Source organism: Pseudophryne corroboree, chromosome 8 (genome assembly GCF_028390025.1).
Source record: "Pseudophryne corroboree isolate aPseCor3 chromosome 8, aPseCor3.hap2, whole genome shotgun sequence".
In the NCBI taxonomy this organism is placed as follows: Eukaryota; Metazoa; Chordata; class Amphibia; order Anura; family Myobatrachidae; genus Pseudophryne; species Pseudophryne corroboree.
In genome coordinates this window covers 435,241,071-435,262,863 of record NC_086451.1, presented here as the reverse complement: position 1 = coordinate 435,262,863, position 21,793 = coordinate 435,241,071, and the positions used below count along the sequence as shown (strand labels likewise).

The following is a 21,793-nucleotide window of genomic DNA, read 5'->3' as shown; positions in this document are numbered from 1 at the left end:
CTTGAACCTTTTCAGGTATATGTTCAGGGATTTTAAATTCAATATGGGTCTGACCGAACCGTCTGGTTTCGGGACTACAACATGGTCGAATAATAACCCCCTCCTTGTTGAAGGAGGGGAACCTTGACCACCACCTGTTGAAGATACAATTTGTGAATTGCAGTTAACACTGTTTTCCTCTCGTGGGGGGAAGCCGGCAGGGCCGTCGGTGAGGGGGCATCTCCTCAAAGTCCAGCTTATATCCCTGAGACACAATATCTATTGCCCAGGGATCTAACAGGGAGTGAACCCACTTGTGACTGAACTTACGAAGGCGTGCCCCCACCGGGCCTAGCTCCGCCTGTGGAGCCCCAGCGACATGCGGTGGATTTTGTAGAGGCCGGGGAGGACTTCTGTTCCTGGAAACTAGCTGTGTTGTGCAGCTTCTTTCCTCTGCCCCCGCCTCTGGCAAGAAAGGACGCACCTCGGACTTTCTTGTTTCTTTGTTCGAAAGGCTGCATTTGATAATGTCGTGCTTGCAGGAATATAAGGCAAAATATCAGAATTACCAGCTATAGCTGTGGAGACCAGGTCCGAGAACCCTTCTCCACACAATCCTCAGCCTTCCATATGCCTCTTAAGTCGGCATCATCTGTCCATTGCATATTCTACAGGACACGTCAAGCAGAAATCGACATAGCTTTGACTCTAGGACCCAGTATACTCATGTCTCTTTGGGCATGTTTGATTATATATATCTCTTAAGACAGCATCTTTAATATATATATCTCTATATATACATAGTTTTCCAAAGTCGGTACAAACGGCACTCACAGGGTTTGAAATAGGCAAAATTGCTGGTCCATTTATTGTGACGTTTCGGAGCTGTTAGCTCCTTCTTCCAGACAACACCAAGCTAAAATAACATACAAACACTTACCCTCTGAAATACCCCATGAATCAGCGCCGCACGCCGCGCCTGGCCGCACCTGAGGTTCGGATCCTATCCCAATGACGTACTTCTGGGCGGATACTTCCGGTCGTTGTCATAGAGACAACACGGCTTGCGTTCCAACCCAGGAGTCGCCATGGAAACCCGGTCTCCAGCGCCCATCAGCGCAGTGTAGCTGCAGCTGAAATACATTTAAAACACCAACGTTAATCAAACAACAACGTTATTAAAACAAAACACCGACCTGGGGAGAACATTAATCATGCATACACAAGTGTTGCTATATAGATAGAATATTACTCAACATGAATTAATTAAAGCTCCAAGGCAAATAGTTATACCTGATGCACCCCTATTAATGGCTGAAACCTAGCAAAAACAGTAAGATAATTCAATTTAGAATAGTGTCTTGTGCATAGTGTATGGAATAACGAATATCTACATTATACTGTTCCAATTAATTTTTTCATTGAGGCCAAGCGGAGCCATGGTGTTCAACCTGAACATCCACCTGGCCTCACACAATAACAACGCTTAATGCTTTACTACGATCACCCCCCCCCCCCCCCCCCCGTAAAGATTCAGGGACATGATCGATCATGAAGTAACGTAACTCTGATAACAGGTGGCCCTTCTTTTTAAAATGCCTGGCTACCGGTTGATCAATTGATTTACCTGATAGTGATAGATCAATGCTGGAGCGATGGAGAGCCATACGCTCCCTAAAACTACGGGTAGTCTGTCCCACGTAGTATAAACCGCAGGGACAGACAACTACATACACCATGTGCGTGCTCTTGCACGTCATTACATGGCGAATATCAAAAGTTTTCTCAGTATGAGGATGTTTGAAGCTTTTACAGGGTGACATATATTGACAAGTAACGCAATTGAAGCAACTATAACAACCTGGTTTCGTACAGTATACATTAGGATGTCTAGGGATACCTCTGCCTGAAATGTCGGTTTTCACCAGCCTGTCTTTTAAATTACGACCGCGTTTAAACGCGGCCATAGGTCTAACATCCTTAAAACATGTCAGGTCACCATCTGATTTCACAATCGGCCGTAGTGCTTTTGTGGCCCGATCAATGATGGGGCTTGCTACCGTGAAGGTGCTCACCCAGGGGATTACTTTCTCATCATTCCTTCTAGTTGATTTGAGTAATACATATACATACTAGGGTCTCCATCTCTGCTGATAAGGTACCTGTCCATGCTGCCACAGCGCTATAAACCCATGCCGACACAATCGCCGGCCTGAGTAGTGTACCAGAATGTGCACGCTATCTGCAGGATCCCTGAGAATAGCTGTTACGTCAGGGCTACCTTTTGGGCAAACGTGACACCCTAGGGGAAGATTCCCATCGTATCCTGGCCCTAGTGGGGAAAGGATACTCCCTGAAAATTCTTTGTGGGAAACTGCAGTCTCTTGTCTGGAGATTCCCGCTCTTTTCCATCATGAGAGGAGGGAAATTTACCTCAGCTTTCTTCCCCTTAAACATGTGTACCCTTGTGTCAGGGACAGATGAGTCATCAGTGATATGCAAATCATCTTTTATTACGATAATCATATATTGAATACTTTTCTGCCATTTTGGCTGTAACTTTGCATTATCGTAGTCGACACTGGAGTCAGACTCCGTGTCAATATCAGTGTCTATTATTTTGGATAGTGAGCATTGAGAGACTCTGAAGGTCTCTGCGACATAGGGACAGACATGGGTAGATTCCCTGTCTGTTCTCTAATCTTTTGTGCAATAAATTCACCTTAGCACTTAATTACACATATCCAAACAGGTGTCGGCGTTGTCGACAGAGACACCCTCTCACACACATATTTGCTCCATCTCCTCTTTAGGGGAACCTTTTACCTCAGACATGTCGACACACACGTACCGACACACCACACACTCAGGGAATGCTCATCTGAAGACAATTCCTCCATTTGGAGAGACAGAGAGAGAGTATGCCAGCACACACCCCAGCACTATTAACCCAGGAATAACACAGTAACTTAATGTTAACCCAGTAGCTGCTGTTTATATTGATTTTTGCACCTAATTATGTGCCCCCCCTCTCTTTTTACCCTCTTCTACCGTGTAACTGCAGGGGAGAGGCTGGGGAGCTTCCTCTCAGCGGTGCTGTGGAGAAAAAACATGGCGCTGGTGAGTGCTGAGGAAGAAGCCCCGCCCCCACGACGGCGAGCTTCTGTCCCGCTTTCATGTACAATTTTTGGCGGGGGCTCATGCATATTATAGTGCCCAACTGTATATATGCCCACTTTTGCCAAGAGGTCCTAATTGCTGCCCAGGGCGCCCGCCCCCTGCGCCCTGCACCCTACAGTGACCGGAGTATGTGGGTGTAGTGTGGGAGCAATGGCGCACAGCTGCAGTGCTGTGCACTACCTCAGTTTGAAGACTGGAGTCTTCTGCCGCCGATTTTGAAGTCTTCTTGCTTCTTTCACCCGGCTTCAGTCTTCCGGCTCTGCGAGGGGGACGGCGGGCAGCTCCGGGATCGGACGACAAAGGGTGAGATCCTGTGTACGATCCCTCTGGAGCTAATGGTGTCCAGTAGCCTAAGAAGCAGGACCTATCTTCAGAGAGTAGGGCTGCTTCTCTCCCCTCAGTCCCACGATGCAGGGAGTCTGTTGCCAGCAGAGCTCCCTGAAAATAAAAAACCTAACAAAATACTTTCTTATAGCAAGCTCAGGAGAGCTCACTAAGTAGCACCCAGCTCGTGCGGGCACAGATTCAAACTGAGGTCTGGAGGAGGGACATAGAGGGAGGAGCCAGAACACACCAGAATCCAAATTCTTTCTTAAAGTGCCCTGTCTCCTGTGGAGCCCGTCTATTCCCCATGGTCCTTACAGAGTCCCCATCATCCACTAGGACGTTAGAGAAATGTTATTACATGTAGTACACAAATAGGGAGCAGCTTTATACTAACACTGCAGTATAAAGGTGAGCTTGATTGCGCCCTCCCCAGCTCAACATCTGGACACACTTTATAACCTGCTTCCACTGCAGTGCAACATCTGACAAGGTGTAAAACTGCAGTTTGTAGCTAGATTTACTCCTAACGGGGCTCTCTGGTGGTAGCTTCGGCCTATTACATAACAGCGTCTCATAGTTCCTTATTTTCGTAACTTGGTAAAACTACATCCAGGCAGGCATTGGCTTTCTGCATCTCACGTGTGTTTCTAAGACAATTTACAGCAGCTGCAGGTGTATGGATGCGCTTTACCTGCATTTATCTTGCATTGCGCAGGAGATATTTCTTTCCTCTTCCATGTCAGTGTCCCGATGTGCATCAATGCAGCTGAAGACTCAAAACAGTCATCTTACTGTGAGCACATCGTAATTGTAGCGACAAGTGGATAAGAAGGGTCTACATGTGCGTTTGGCTTGACTAAGATAATGACTTCCTGTTTGCACAAACGTTTAAAAAATAAAACAAATCTTAAAATGAAACAAAATATATGGTGAGTGTACAGTGTAGCTACAAGCAATGCAGAGTATATACATTTTTGCATACGATAAAAGACGCATTGCAGTTGCCAGCGTGTACATAAGTTTTAATAAATGTTGTGTCAAAGCACTTTCTCTGATGTTTTTTCTTTAACTAAAAGAAGGCAATTAAATTTAAAAAAGCTAGCTCATTATATATATATATATATATATAATAAGAATTTACTCACCGGTAATTCTATTTCTCGTAGTCCGTAGTGGATGCTGGGTACTCCGTAAGGACCATGGGGAATAGACGGGCTCCGCAGGAGACTGGGCACTCTTTAAAGAAAGATTAGGTACTATATCTGGTGTGCACTGGCTCCTCCCTCTATGCCCCTCCTCCAGATCTCAGTTAGGGAAACTGTGCCCGGAAGAGCTGACATTACTAGGAAAGGATTTGGAATCCAGGGTAAGACTCATACCAGCCACACCAATCACACCGTACAACTTGTGATAACTATATCCAGTTAACAGTATGAACAACAGCTGAGCCTCATTCAACAGATGGCTCAGAACAATAACCCTATAGTTAAGCAATAACTATATACAAGTATTGCAGAAGTCCGCACTTGGGACGGGCTCCCAGCATCCACTACGGACTACGAGAAATAGAATTACCGGTGAGTAAATTCTTATTTTCTCTGACGTCCTAGTGGATGCTGGGTACTCCGTAAGGACCATGGGGATTATACCAAAGCTCCCAAACGGACGAAGAGTGCGGATGACTCTGCAGCACCGAACGAGCAAACTCAAGGTCCTCCTCAGCCAGGGTATCAAACTTGTAGAATTTTGCAAACGTGTTTAATCCCGACCAGGTAGCAGCTCGGCAAAGTTGTAAAGCCGAGACCCCTCGGTCAGCCGCCCAAGAAGAGCCCACCTTCCTCGTGGAATGGGCTTTTACTGATTTAGGATGCGGCAGTCCAACCGCAGAATGTGCAAGTTGAATCGTGCTACAGATCCAGCGAGCAATAGTCTGCTTAGAAGCAGGAGCACCCAGCTTGTTGGGTGCATGCAGGATAAACAGCGAGTCAGTTTTTCTGACTCTAGCCGTCCTGGAAACACAGATTTTCAGGGCCCGGACTACGTCCAGCAACTTGGAAGCCTCCAAGTCCTGAGTAGCCACAGGCGCCACAATAGGTTGGTTCAAATGAAACGCTGTACCACCTTAGGGAGAAATTGGGGACGAGTCCTCAATTCTGCCTTGTCCATATGGAAGATCAGATAGGGGCTTTTACATGACAAAGCCGCCAATTCTGACACACTAAGAAAATACAAACGAAAGAGCGCTATTCACATCCAAAGTGGATTTTATTTTACAATTCAAAAATCTCTAATATTCATGCCGGCCGGTAATACATATACATATAATAAAAATAACAATATAACTTCATAAAATCCTAAAAACAGATAAATCACTGATTATATTCAAATAAATTCTTTACACATGCATGTGTAGGGATAACCGTCCCACTTATTTTATTATATTTCCTTATTCCTCAGATATCCAGAGTTTGCATTGTATTTCCAATCAGCCGGATACTCTGTGGATAACTTGTGTCCAACAATGAAACAATTATATTCAAATGCACTGATCAAAAGCTTCCCAGCCTCATACTAGAACGTACTTATGTCCATATATCCGTTTGATCTGATTAATGGAGCATGTATTGATCATGTTATATAAAGTGCATCCTTGTTCACAGCTGGTTCGTAATTTAAAGTGATTAGTGCAAAAGTATTTTATACATAATAGTCACTGTAATGTAGCAATCTTGTGACTGAAAAGTGGGTATACCATACATATGCTTATGTTTGATCACGGTGCAGGTGATATTCCTCCTGGCTAATTACTCATAATCAGCTTTATATAGAGTAGATACAACCTTGCGCTTTGGCCACGGAAATCAGGCTTTGCCCTCCCGGCCGGTGCTCGTATTCTCGGCCTTATCTGGAGTCCGTGGGCAGATGAATCATCCAGCGCTCCCCTCCTCAAGGGTATAATACGGCCGACCAGCTGATACCTTTTTCGTCCGCTGTAGTCTGTGGTTTGTAACCGGAGGTACTGACAGACGCGTTTCCCTGCCTACTAACAAGCATCGGCGACTTCCTCAGTGTCATAGATTCTCCTCCCCATTTACTCCTTTTTAAGCATACAATTAGCCAATGGGTACATGTGCAATCTAATGCTTCTCAAGCCTCAGTTTCATTAATCAATGTGCCTTTACGGCTGCATTAATTACGTTTCTTTCATTGACACACTGCAATGTTAATTAAAAATATCTACAGCATACATTCATTATAAGAATTTATTTCTAAAATCTTTCTAAATCTCTTAAACTTATATACCAAGGGGGACACACATATACAACCCCTCAATCTCATATATCACTTAATACAAACATCACTAATCACCTGTGATGGTTAACCATTTTCACACTGAATTCATTCTCTGCAAAGTATTGGATATTTTGATGCAATTATCATTCTTATGTATACAGACAGACAGAAATAATCTATGACACTGAGGAAGCTGCCGATGCTTGTTAGTAGGCGGGGAAACGCGTCTGTCAGTACCTCCGGTTACAAACCACAGACTACAGCGGACGAAAAGGTATCAGCTGGTCGGCCGTATTATACCCTTGAGGAGGGAAGCGCTGGATGATTCATCTGCCCACGGACTACAGATAAGGCCGAGAATACGAGCACCGGGCAGGAGGGCAAAGCCTGATTTCCGTGGCCAAAGCGCAAGGTTGTATCTACTCTATATAAAGCTGATTATGAGTAATTAGCCAGGAGGAATATCACCTGCACCGTGATCAAACATAAGCATATGTATGGTATACCCACTTTTCAGTCACAAGATTGCTACATTACAGTGACTATTATGTATAAAATACTTTTGCACTAATCACTTTAAATTACGAACCAGCTGTGAACAAGGATGCACTTTATATAACATGATCAATACATGCTCCATTAATCAGATCAAACGGATATATGGACATAAGTACGTTCTAGTATGAGGCTGAGAAGCTTTTGAGCAGTGCATTTGAATATAATTGTTTCATTGTTGGACACAAGTTATCCACAGAGTATCCGGCTGATTGGAAATACAATGCAAACTCTGGATATCTGAGGAATAAGGAAATATAATAAAATAAGTGGGACGGTTATCCCTACACATGCATGTGTAAAGAATTTATTTGAATATAATCAGTGATTTATCTGTTTTTAGGATTTTATGAAGTTATATTGTTATTTTTATTATATGTATATGTATTGCCGGCCGGCATGAATATTAGAGATTTTTGAATTGTAAAATAAAATCCACTTTGGATGTGAATAGCGCTCTTTCGTTTGTATTATCTTAGTTTCGATTTTAGGGACAAATAACCAATTGCCCCTGAAAGAGCAGCTTACACATCTGTGGAATCACAGTGCCAGGAATTGTTTGGTTTTTATAATTCTGACACACGCCTAGCCGAAGCCAAGGCCAAAAGCATGACCACTTTCCACGTGAGATACTTCAACTCCACGATCTGAAGTGGCTCAAACCAATGTGATTTTAGGAAATCCAACACAACGTTGAGATCCCAAGGTGCCACTGGAGGAACAAAAGGGGGCTGAATATGCAGCACTCCCTTAACAAACGTCTGAACTTCAGGCAGTGAAGCCAGTTCTTTTTGAAAGAAAATAGACAGGGCCGAAATCTGGACTTTTATGAATCCCAATTTTAGGCCCATAGTCACTCCTGACTGTAGGAAGTTCAGAAATCGACCCAGCTGAAATTCCTCTGTTGGGGCCTTCATAGCCTCACACCAAGCAACATATTTTCGCCATATGCGGTGATAATGTTTTGCTGTCACATCCTTCCTAGCTTTTATCAGCGTAGGAATGACTTCAACCAGAATGCCCTTTTCCATCAGGATCCGGCATTCAACCGCCATGCCGTCAAACGCAGCTGCGGTAAGTCTTGGAACAGACAGGGCCCCTGCTGCAGCAGGTCCTGTCGGAGCGGCAGAGGCCAAGGGTCCTCTGAGATCATTTCTTGTAGTTCCGGGTACCAAGTTCTTCTTGGCCAATCCGGAACGATGAGTATAGTTCTTACTCCTCTCTTTCTTATTATCCTCAGTACCTTTGGTATGAGAGGAAGAGGAGGGAACACATAAACCGATTGGTACACCCACGGTGTCACTAGAGCGTCCACAGCTATCGCCTGAGGGTCCCTTGACCTGGCGCAATATCTTTTTAGCTTTTTGTTGAGGCGGGACGCCATCATGTCCACCTCTGGCCTTTCCCAACGATTTACAATCAGCTGGAAGACTTCTGGATGAAGTCCCAACTCTCCCGGGTGGAGGTCGTGCCTGCTGAGGAAGTCTGCTTCCCAGTTGTCCACTCCCGGAATGAACACTGCTCACAGTGCTATCACGTGATTCTCCGCCCATCGGAGAATCCTTGTGGCTTCTGCCATTGCCATCCTGCTTCTTGTGCCGCCCTGTCGGTTTATATGGGCGACCGTCGTGATGTTGTCTGACTGAATCAGCACCGGCTGGTTTTGAAGCAGGGGTTTTGCTTGACTTAGGGCATTGTAGATGGCCCTTAGTTCCAGAATATTTATGTGTAGGGAAGTCTCCTGACTCGACCATTGTCCTTGGAAGTTTCTTCCCTGAGTGACTGCCCCCCAACCTCGGAGGCTTGCATCCATGGTCACCAGGACCCAGTCCTGAATGCCGAATCTGCGACCCCCGAGAAGATGAGCACTCTCCAGCCACCACAGCAGAGACACCCTGGCCCTCTGGGACAGGGTGATCAACCGATGCATCTGAAGATGCGATCCGGACCACTTGTCTAACAGATCCCACTGAAAGATCCTTGCATGGAACCTGCCGAAGGGAATTGCCTCGCAAGAAGCTACCATCTTTCCCAGGACTCGCGTGCAGTGATGCACCGACACCTGCTTTGGTTTCAGGAGGTCTCTGACCAGAGATGACAACTCCTTGGCCTTCTCCTCCGGGAGAAACACCTTCTTCTGTTCTGTGTCCAGAATCATACCCAAGAACAGCAGACGCGTCGTAGAAACCAGCCGCGACTTTGGGATTTTCAGAATCCAGCCGTGCTGTTGTAGCACTTCCTGAGATAGTGCTACTCCGACCAACAACTGCTCCTTGGACCTCGCCTTTATAAGGAGATCGTCCAAGTATGGGATAATTATAACTCCCTTCTTTCGAGGGAGTATCATAATTTCGGCCATTACCTTGGTAAATACCCTCGGTGCCGTGGACAGACCAAACGGCAACGTCTGGAATTGGGAATGGCAGTCCTGTGCCACAAATCGGAGGTACTCCTGGTGAGGTGGGTAAATGGGGACATGTAGGTAAGCATCCTTGATGTCCAGTGATACCATATAATCCCCCTCTTCCAGGCTTGCAATAACCGCCCTGAGCGATTCCATTTTGAACTTGAACTTCTTTATATAAGTGTTCAAGGATTTCAAATTTAGAATGGGTCTCACCGAACCGTCTGGTTTCGGTACCACAAACATTGTGGAATAGTAACCCCGTCCCTGTTGAAGGAGGGGAACTTTGATTATCACCTGCTGGAGGTACAGCTTGTGAATTGCCGCCAGTACTACCTCCCTTTCCTTGGGAGTAGCTGGCAAGGCTGATTTGAGGTAACGGCGAGGGGGAGACGTCTCGAACTCCAGCTTGTATCCCTGAGATACCACTTGTAGAACCCAGAGATCCACCTGTGAGCGAACCCACTGGTCGCTGAAGTTCCGGAGACGGGCCCCCACCGCACCTGGCTCCACCTGTGGAGCCCCAGCGTCATGCGGTGGACTTAGTGGAAGCAGGGGAGGATTTTTGTTCCTGGGAACTGGCTGTCTGGTGCAGCTTTTTCCCTCTACTCCTGCCTCTGGGCAGAAAGGACGCGCCTCTGACCCGCTTGCCTTTCTGAGGCCGAAAGGACTGTACTGGATAATACGGTGCTTTCTTAGGCTGTGAGGGAACCTGAGGTAAAAAAGTCGACTTCTCAGCTGTTGCTGTGGATACGAGGTCCGAGAGACCGTCCCCAAACAATTCCTCACCCTTATAAGGCAAAACCTCCATGTGCCTTTTAGAATCAGCATCACCTGTCCACTGCCGAGTCCATAATACTCTCCTGGCAGAAATGGACATTGCATTAATTCTAGATGCCAGCCGGCAAATGTCCCTCTGTGCAACCCTCATATATAAGACTACGTCTTTAATATGCTCTATGGTTAGCAAAATAGTGTCCCTGTCAAGGGAATCAATGTTATCTGACAGGGAATCAGACCATGCTGCTGCAGCACTACACATCCATGCTGAAGCAATAGCAGGTCTCAGTATAGTACCTGAGTGTGTATACACAGACTTCAGGATAGCCTCCTGCTTTCTATCTGCAGGCTCCTTTAAGGCGGCCGTATCCTGAGACGGCAGTGCCACCTTTTTTGATAAGCGTGTGAGCGCCTTGTCCACCGTAGGGGATGTCTCCCAGCGTAACCTATCCGTTGGCGGGAAAGGGTACGCCATTAGTAACCGCTTAGAAATCACTAGTTTCTTATCTGGGGAACCCCACGCTTCTTCACACAATTCATTTAACTCATCAGATGGGGGAAAAGTCACTGGCTGCTTTTTCTCCCCAAACATAATACCCTTTTTTGTGGTAACCGGGTTAATGTCAGAAATGTGCAACACATTTTTCATTGCCGTAATCATGCATCGGATGGCCCTTGTGGATTGTACATTTGTCTCATCCTCGTCGACACTGGAGTCAGACTCCGTGTCGACATCTGTGTCTGCCATCTGAGGTAGCGGGCGTTTTTGAGCCCATTGATGGCCTCTGAGATGCCTGGGCAGGCGCGGGCTGAGATGCCGGCTGTGCCAAAGCTGCGTCATTGAACCTTTTATGCAAGGAGTTGACACTGTCGGTTAATACCTTTCACATATCCATCCACTCTGGTGTCGGCCCCGCAGGGGGTGACATCACACTTATCGGCACCTGCTCCGCCTCCACGTAAGCGTCCTCATCAAACATGTCGACACAGCCGTTCCGGCACACCACACACACACACAGGGAATGCTCTGACTGAGGACAGGACCCCACAAAGTCCTTTGGGGAGACAGAGAGAGAGTATGCCAGCACACACCAGAGCGCTATATAACAGAGGGATTTACACTAGTACAAAGTGAATTTTTCCCCCAATAGCTGCTTATTATCACAATTGCGCCTAAATTTATGTGCCCCCCCTCTCTTTTTTACCCTTTCCGTAGTGTATACTGCAGGGGAGAGCCTGGGGAGCGTCCTTCCAGCGGAGCTGTGAAGAGAAAATGGCGCTGGCTGTGCTGAGGAAGATAGCCCCGCCCCTTCAGCGGCGGGCTTCTCCCGCTTTTTTAATAATATTTATGGCGGGGGATTAGGCACATATACAGTTTAGAACTGTATTATGTGCATTTTGCCAAGTAAGGTATACAAATTGCAGCCCAGGGCGCCCCCCCCCCCAGCACCCACCAGTGACCGGAGCGTGTGGTGTGCAGTGGGAGCAATGGCGCACAGCTGCAGTGCTGTGCGCTACCTTATTGAAGACCGGAGTCTTCAGCCGCCGATTTTCTCTGGAATCTTCCGTCTTCTGGCTCCGCAAGGGGGACGGCGGCGCGGCTCCGGGAACGGACGATCGAGGTCGGGCCCTGTGTTCGATCCCTCTGGAGCTAATGGTGTCCAGTAGCCTTAGAAGCACAAACTAGCTGCAAGCAGGTAGGTTTGCTTCTCTCCCCTAAGTCCCACGTAGCAGTGAGTCTGTTGCCAGCAGATCTCACTGAAAATAAAAAACCTAACAAATACTTTCTTTTTTAGTGAGCTCAGGAGAGCCCACTAAGTGCATCCAGCTCTGGCCGGGCACAGATTCTAACTGAGGTCTGGAGGAGGGGCATAGAGGGAGGAGCCAGTGCACACCAGATATAGTACCTAATCTTTCTTTAAAGAGTGCCCAGTCTCCTGCGGAGCCCGTCTATTCCCCATGGTCCTTACGGAGTACCCAGCATCCACTAGGACGTCAGAGACATATATATATATATATATATATATATACACACACATATATACATACATACATACACACACACACACACACACACACACACAGAAAACCCAGCACTCACCATAGCAAGCTCACTTATCCCGAACACATCAATAAATAAATGATGGGGGTTTAGTTAGTGAATTGGCCAATGCACAGAAGCCTGCAAACCGATCGCCAAGGTACCCCACCTTCATGCAGGTCCTACACTATCATACAGTCTTAAAACCTGGCAACTGTTTCACATATAATATAAGTGCAAATATGCCTACTTGGTTTAATGTGCACCTGCCAAATACCTTATGGCATGAAGGTGGGGTACATTGACTCTTCTATGGGGTAAAGTACTGTATAAAGCTTGGTACACACTATACAATCACCGGCCGACCTGTCAGATATTGGGTCATTGGCCCGAGAATTGTTTAGTATGTACACTGCACCAGGGTCAAATATGCACAAACTATATTGGTCCTGCCTGAAAAGCATTGCTCGGAATTTGTGGTGTGTATGGAGATCGGACCAATCCTGCATCTAAAAACCATCACTGCTATGATTTGAAGTCCAGGTGGTCATTTGAAACGAACTATTGTGTATTCTCCACATCTTGTGTAATCGTCGTGATCGTTCTGGTCCTTGGAATCTGTCTAGTTGGTGGAAAATCTGTCAGGGGTGTGTACCCGGTTTTATTGATCAGTGTTACTATCACATTAGTGCTCTTGCGTTTCATATACTCAATATATGCCTGTACAACTATGCCTTGCGTTTACAAATGGGGACAAAAGACCCGCCCTGATCCGCCCACTTTTTGCTGTAATTCTACCTACTTCAGTGATAGTTCCACGGCTTTCACCATGAAACAGGACTGTCCCTCAAAGCTTGTGACAGATGGGAGGTATGGTTTAACACAGTGTTTCCCAACCGCGGTCCTCAAGGCACACTAACAGTCCTGGTTTTAGTGATGTCCAGGCTTGAACACAGGTGACTTAATTAGTACCTCAGTTATTTTGATTTAACCATCTATGCTGAAGCCTGGATATCACTAAAACCTGCACTGTTGGTGTGCCTTGAGGACCGCGGTTGGGAATGCCTGGTTTAACACTTGAAATGTAATTGGGATAAAAACCCACAACAAGCACCTTTTTGCTAACAAAACCTCAAAGACCTTTTTGCTAAGAAAAACTCTTCACACAGACAAAACGTTAAAAAAAAGGTTTTATTTTTTTCCGGTCACAGGCTTGTCATCTTTTCAATATGAAAAAGCAACAGTAAAATAAAAAATTATTATGGCATGGGGACAAAAGAGAAGAAAAGTAAGAGAACGAAGATAAAACGTTACAAGAAAAAATAAACATCCACTTTTCACTTTGAGAAAACTTCTTCCCTGCAATTCCTTCTATTTGCTAACAGTGAATAGTTTTCTCTCTTTTACAATGCAATCGTTCCCTATTTACCTGCAGACCATTTCAAGGGCGGCCGAGGGAGACTGCAGATTTCAAAGCCATGTCGCCAATACTACTGAAATCTGCAGCGATAATCAATACTGTTCAACTTGAAGGGCAGTAAGTGCATTTGATAGACGTTTAAAAGAAGTTTAGAACCCAGTTCCTAGTTGATAAATAATCAAACGTGGCGAATAAGGCCAGCATTTGAGACCTATACAGAATTCAGCAAAATGGAGACATTTTTACGATGCCCACATGGTTGGAGATTAGGGAAGTGGCAGTGACTGGTGCATTTTAAGTGTGTCCACAGTAATAACTTAGGGAAACGAGCAGGAGAGGGAAAACTCCCATTAAAAAGGACAAAGTAGCCACCACAGATATGGCGTCTAGAAGAGCTGAAACATATGACCAGGGCGCAACAAGAGACTTTTTACTAAACCCATTTGTGGCTGCAGAGACCAGCACTCAGCAACAAAAAGGTTGAGGACTTTGTGGAAGTCGTAGGCTGAGTTTGAAGCAACTTTAGGTGGTGATTAATCTTTACCTGTTATTGAAGGAACCTACTGAGGCCTATCAACCGAAAGCCAACTCTGAAGACCAACCTGATAACCTTAGTACAGAGGTGGAATCCACTTAAGACCTACCCTCTTTGACTATCGACCTGACTGAAGCAACAAAGATAGAGAAGGGATAGAGGAACAGAAGAGTAACACATTGAAAAAATGGGAAAGGATGGAAGAGAAAAAAAAACAAATGCTAAACTTCAGTAAGGACTCTTTTTCTTTTATCAGCCTGGGAATGAAGGAGGAGGAAAGATGAGGAAGAAGAGAAGGAGTAATGGTTGTGTTGGGAGAGATTTAAGCCTCCTCTTCAGCTTCTTCGTTGAAATCTTCTTCTTCCTCTGCTGTAGCGTCTTGGTACTGCTGGTATTCGGAGACCAGGTCGTTCATGTTGCTTTCTGCCTCTGTGAACTCCATTTCGTCCATACCTTCTCCTGTGTACCAATGGAGGAAAGCCTTGCGGCGGAACATGGCAGTAAACTGCTCCGAGATACGCTTGAACAGCTCCTGGATGGCAGTGCTGTTGCCGATGAAGGTGACTGCCATCTTAAGGCCACGTGGCGGGATGTCACACACAGCCGTCTTGACATTGTTGGGGATCCATTCTACGAAGTAGCTGCTGTTCTTGTTCTGGACATTCAGCATCTGCTCGTCAACCTCCTTCATGGACATGCGTCCACGGAATACTGCAGCCACGGTCAGGTATCGGCCGTGTCGTGGGTCACAGGCAGCCATCATGTTCTTTGCATCGAACACTTGCTGAGTGAGCTCGGGCACAGTTAGTGCACGGTACTGCTGGCTGCCTCGGCTGGTCAGTGGGGCGAATCCTGGCATGAAAAAGTGGAGACGTGGGAAGGGGACCATGTTGACTGCCAGTTTACGGAGGTCAGCATTGAGTTGACCTGGGAAACGTAAGCAGGTGGTGACTCCGCTCATCGTTGCGCTGACCAAGTGATTTAGATCTCCATAGGTTGGGGTTGTCAACTTCAGGGTGCGGAAGCAGATATCGTAGAGGGCCTCGTTGTCGATACAGTAGGTCTCATCTGTGTTCTCAACCAGTTGATGCACAGAGAGTGTGGCGTTGTATGGCTCCACTACGGTGTCTGACACCTTGGGTGAGGGCACAACACTGAAGGTGTTCATGATACGGTCAGGGTACTCCTCACGGATTTTGCTGATGAGCAGTGTGCCCATACCAGAGCCTGTCCCACCGCCCAATGAGTGTGTGAGCTGGAAGCCCTGAAGGCAGTCGCAGCTCTCTGCTTCCTTCCTCACTACATCTAACACAGAGTCTACCAGCTCAGCTCCCTCTGTGTAGTGGCCCTTAGCCCAGTTGTTGCCGGCACCGCTTTGTCCTGTTGGAATAATAGACATCAAGTAAGCAAAAGTAAGGGTGGATCTTTATAGACGCTTTTAAGTAGCTGAAGAGCAGAATTCCAAACAGTTAAACACTAAGGGGGAGATAAAGTACCAGCCAATCAGCTTCTAACTGTCATGTCACAGGCTGTGTTTAAAAAAAAACCCAGTTGGAGAGAGATAAATACCAACCAATCAGCTACTAGCTGTCATTTTTCAAACACAGCCTGTAACATGGCATTTAGGAGCTGATTGGATGGTACTTATCTCTCTCCAAGCTTTGCTAAATCTTTCCCTAAAAAGCATGGTGCAATCACATAGTTTATGTTAAACAACAGAACAAGTAGTTGACACATTGTAAATATGAGATGATCTCCCATCTATTATTAACTCAAGGTTGTCTAACCTGCAGTCTGTGAAATATTTCAATATTACATCAGAATCCAAAGTCTAGAAAGAACAACTTACCAAAGACAAAGTTGTCGGGCCTGAATATCTGTCCGAAGGGGCCGGATCGGACAGAGTCCATTGTTCCTGGCTCCAGATCGACGAGAATGGCACGCGGGACATATTTTCCACCTAGGGGATAAACAAGAGCAGGACTGAGAATATGAAGTGTGCTTTATTCATTTATTTATATCAAGGAACACAAATGCTGGTGTAACAGGAAGCTATCCACAAATTGACATTTTCATACATGAACTGTGGAAGGTTATTTAATTGTATAATGCCCTTCCACTGCAAGTTAGTTAAAAAAAAAAATAAAGTCTATCGCGCAAGGCAAATAAACTTTCATAGAATTTAGTCAATGATTAAAAAGGGGGTAAAAAGCTGAAAAGAACAAAGCAAAGCATGTCAGTTTTTCCCCCATTCACTGTCTGCACAGGAACAGTGCCGTGGTTCAGGGTCAGAGTCCAATATTACTGTGACATTTGGGTTAATTAAGAGGCTGCAACCCAGCCATGTGTATAGGCAAAAGTGGTAGTAGAGACTCCGGACCAAAGCCGGTGACACCCAGTAGGGCAACAGGAATAAGGATGAGCAGGACTAAATGCAGAGCTGTACGGAAAGGAATCTCCAATTACCTGTTGCCTCATTATAGTAGACGCTGATCCTGTCCAGCTGCAGGTCGCTGTCTCCGTGGTATGTCCCTGTTGGATCAATTCCATGCTCGTCGCTGATCACCTCCCAGAACTAAAAGCGAACAACAACAAAAAACCAATTGTAAGTACTAAGCATATTGTGACTGCTGAAAACAGTAAGTAGAACCACATCCCCTCTCTGCGTGCAGCACACTGCAGTCTCATAACAGACACACATTATAGGTGCATGCAGTTTTATGGGGGTGGGTAATGTCTTAAAACACACGCTAAGACTTGACTGAAGGCCTGATTCAGAGATATATGCTAATGTATGCTAATGCATTCGTAGCTGTGATCCCGTACGCAGCGGATATGCAAATATATGCTAATGCTGCAGACGCCTGAAGATATACTGAGACACAAATCCATGCAACTGCTTACAAGTATGCATCGGCGGTCACAGATCCCTCGATAATTATCTCGCCAAGTAATCCTATGTCGCTCAGAATGGGCGCGGGAATCTAGATACTGGCTCCAGGTTTTCTGCATGAGGGATCGCAATTGTAGGCTGAAACATGCCCGAAAACTGTTGCGATACACACCTGCGTCTCTGCCGCCGATCCCCGCTACCTCCCACAACCGGTCCATGACTGTAAATACTTGCAAATAAATCATGACTGCGAGCACCACTGCTAAAGTACTTTGGCGCAAGCCCAGGGTAACCATGATGCAAGCACAGTCAGACGATAATCATTCATCTCCGTAAATATCAGCATTTTGTATATCTCTGAATTAAGCCCTGATTGCGCCAATCTATAGTGACTGCTGTCTAAAGTGAATGGACTATCAACAGGTTCTGTACTTCTGAGGCTCATTCACATCTATCAAAGGCTTTTTTGGCACCTTAACAGGCACATGAAAAGTGATTTTAAATTCCGACAAATAAAAATCAATGTTGCTTTCCCCGCCAGTGCGCAGGCGCTCCCTCTCACGTAGTAGTAAGGCGTGCCACCAGTACTAAACGCATTTTGATCTTCATTCATTTTTTTTTTTTTTATACATTTTGCCAGCTCATATGTATTCTCGCTCCAAGGGATTCCAATACTTTCCGTTCTCTGTAGGAACCACAGACCTCCCCCACCCGTCTCATTCTCCTGGCCTCTTCATTTGCACTGCACACTGTGTCTTTGCTTCCCCCCCCCTGTCCACATCCACAGAGGAAATGAGAGAACAATACAGCCTTACAAATGCAACGTGGGCGAGAGGGGGGCGTGACGTCAGGGCTATTTAGCCCAAAATTATGTCACCGCCCGGTGCAGAAAAAGGGCGATGAAATCACTTGTCTGGATTATTATTAAATAGTTACATCATTGCTTAGGATGATAGAATAAGACATGCAACCATTAAGATTGACCTCTCATCCTTGAAAGACCCTGCTGATCCCAATTAAGAAAAATAAAATTAAAAAGCCAGCTGGAAGCATCCAATGTCTTTCCTGGCCCTCTATATTGTAACAATAAAAAATAATGCCATTGTATCGATTTTGTTACAAAGGCTCAATCACACCTTTGTTACAAAGGCTCAATCACAGTCCTGTGCATCTGAACAGTGATCCATTTATAGCAATATGTTCTGTACATTATATATTTTGCTATTTCAAATATCAAATTACAGAGTAATACATATTTTCCAAATGATATCACTGACACAGCATACACACAGAGCATACTAGCAGAGGAGGAGCCTGACACCCCAGGGTGTGGCACTGCAGCTGTACCAGGCTGTCATCGGCAGACATACTCACAATGCATAACTAACATCCGCTATCTCAGCCATCAGCCATGTTGCCAGCCCGTTATAATAGGTCCTCTGATCCTATTTATAGCACTATAACTGTACCATGCATATACTGCAAATGGAAGGTGCAGATTTATCACCAGTTAACCATCTATATCTGCATTATAAATAGAACTGCAGGGGGGAGGGGGGAGAAAAGAAAGAAAGAAAAAAACGAGGAAAAAAATGTTTACACCTCTTTTTTTTTTTTTTTTTTTTTTCAGATGCACAACAGGGACATTTAAATTTTACAGGAGATGGATGCTCCTTTTTGGCATCTACAGTCAAACAATGCAAGAAGTCATTGCAATACTATGCTATATCCACCTGGGAATGATGTATATTGCTCACATAGAGCCCTGCAGAAGGATTGTGAGAAACACACCCTCCTCCTAATCCCTACTGTAATAGCATTACTGCCTAGCTCCACTGCAGTTCTACGTCACGGACAGTTATTTTCCAGGGAAATTTGGATTAAATATACAGGAGAATGGGCGAAGCCAGATTTGGGAAGAGACCTCACACCTCCCCGTAGGGTTTTAGGGATTTATCAAAATCAGAAATGCCATATTTAAAGGAAACTCCCTCCCCATTTCTGTGGCTGATGGAGAACAAAGACTGGAAGACTTACAGAGGGAGGGGGTGGGGGATCTGGTACTATATAATACTGATCTTGTGTTAGAATGGGCCCTGATAGATCATCCATCCATCTTAATTCTTGGGACAGATTCTAGCATCATTGGAAATGGGAGAATGCAGTGTTTTAAAGTAGTCAATATTGTACCCGGAAACCCTGCAGTTTTTTTAATTTATTTATTTTTATTTAAATCGTACAGGTCGAAATGTAATTTAACCTATACCACACCATAAATTTGAGTTACAGCAATATAGTAAAAAAAAAAAAAAAAAAATCTGGTTACAATATATATATAGATTAGTATATGTGGTGATTGTGAGAGGTGTAAAAGAGCATTTTATTTTGATTTATATATATATACAGTTTGCAGTGTCCTGAGGAAGGGGGTTCGTCCCCCGAAACGTTGACCAATAAATGCACTTTTTGCTTTGATTTACTTGGGAGTGAAAGACTCTGAGTGCCGCCGTCCCTCTCCATTCTATATATAGATATATATATATATATATATATATATATATATATATATATATATATATATATTTATTGGAGGAAGAGATTGCTTTGAGATCTTAATTTTTCCCTAGAACCCACTCCCTGTTCGGCTTCTTCTTCAGCATTGGTAACTAGCTAGCTGCATTTAATATTTCTGGTACAAAGAAGTCAGATTCATGTAAAACAAACCTATCTCACTATATATGAAAACATTTCAAGAAAAAAAAAATGCAGCCATTAAACCCCCCCCCCCCCCAAAAAAAAAAAAACCCAACAAAAAACAAAACAAAGAGAATGTCAGGTTTTAGATGATGATCTGGGAAATCAATACAGTGTAAATTGTATATGTTACTAGTGAAAAATGTAATGTTACATAATCCATCATTTTCAGATGGGATTCAAGGTAAAGAACCACATTAAAAAATAATAATAATAAATAAATAAAAAAATTACGCAAAAAGACATTGCCAATACACTCACTAAAAGCTGCATATAAAACACGTTTCATTGCACTGGAATCTATTAGAAAACTGATTAAAAAAAATAAAAAATAATAACACTGTCTGTAGTGCTGCCCCCCAATTGCAAGAATGTCAGCCCACAGACCTCCTGATGCCATTACAACTAGGGAGGACCTTACACATTACCGCCATTTCACTGGATGCCTCTTTCCCCAGCAATCCTCTACAAGTACTCTGTCACATTTCTACTCACAAATTTTTTATTTTTTTTAAATGTAAAAAAAAATTCTAACAGTAGTATTTAATCCACTGTAAATATATTTTACAATTTACATCTAAAAAAAATATACATAAATAAAAAAGAGCATATTAAGCCAATTCCATTTTTATATAATAATTGTCAACATAATTATTAATATATTTCCTATAGCACCAAGATGATACACAAATCATTGTATATATAACGTCTCCGCCCCATTATGAAGCATCTTTTAAAGAAAATTAAATTGGGGTACCCATTCAACATATTTTACTTCTGATTAGTAATAATATAATTTATTTTTATTTTTTTAATAGACAAGACTGCATTGTATTAAATATTACACAGTAATCCATACACATGCTAATATATTTTGGTTTCTATTATATACAATATTTTCTTCTTTTCTTTTTTTTAAGCCCATGGATAGATGGGGAGCCCATCTGCTGATTTGGGGGTGAGGATGACCCAGTGGGTGCATGCATATACTCTAGGGGGTGAGTCTCACCTTAGCTCCGATCTGGTTGCCACACTGACCGGCTTGGATGTGGACGATCTCCCTCATGGTTCTTAGCTTAGTAGGTGGTCTGGGGATAGAACGGTGGAAGTGGCGACGTTCTAGCGTCCGAGACAATGGCAAAGAGAGCAAGGCAGGCGGCCGGGTACTAGAGGGAGGGGGTGGGGTCCGGGCAGGGCTAGGGGCGGGGTTTTACAGGGGGGACCACCAGGGGGGATGCTGGTGTCACTTTTTGCTACAGCAACCGCTATCCATCTATATCGATACACTGTACAATAGAACGTTCTGTTTTATTGCAGTCATCTTTATAGAAGGGTTTGGCCTGAGCAGACATGTTTCTAGAACGGTATAAGAAAACGTTACATGAAGCTGCAAAACACTCTCTCTCTCATAGATCAGGGCATTAGGGCGTGTTACTGGCAGTATACTCTCTGTGAGCCATGATAACTTGGAACCAGTCTCATTATTGTAGAATGCTGAGATCACCGATATTACATACACATTTTATACAAAACAAAAAGATGTGTAATATTTTGTGTCAGAAAAAATATACTGTACTCTGAGTTTAGAAAATAATTTCCTATTGCACAGATATGTAATGAGCCTGTCTGAT

General features: G+C 44.5%; 1 protein-coding gene across 1 annotated transcript; it reads right to left on the bottom strand.

Moving 5' to 3' along the window:
* Positions 1-13,732: 13,732 nt before the first annotated feature.
* On the bottom strand, positions 13,733-21,320 carry TUBB (tubulin beta class I). Its single transcript, XM_063938027.1, has 4 exons — positions 21,172-21,320; positions 16,982-17,090; positions 16,365-16,475; positions 13,733-15,895 (listed from the first exon to the last, which is right to left on the bottom strand). Exons 1-4 carry the CDS (start codon positions 21,226-21,228, stop codon positions 14,838-14,840), a joined length of 1,335 nt encoding a protein of 444 aa, XP_063794097.1. The 5' UTR covers positions 21,229-21,320; the 3' UTR covers positions 13,733-14,837.
* Between the last annotated feature and the right edge of the window lie 473 nt (positions 21,321-21,793).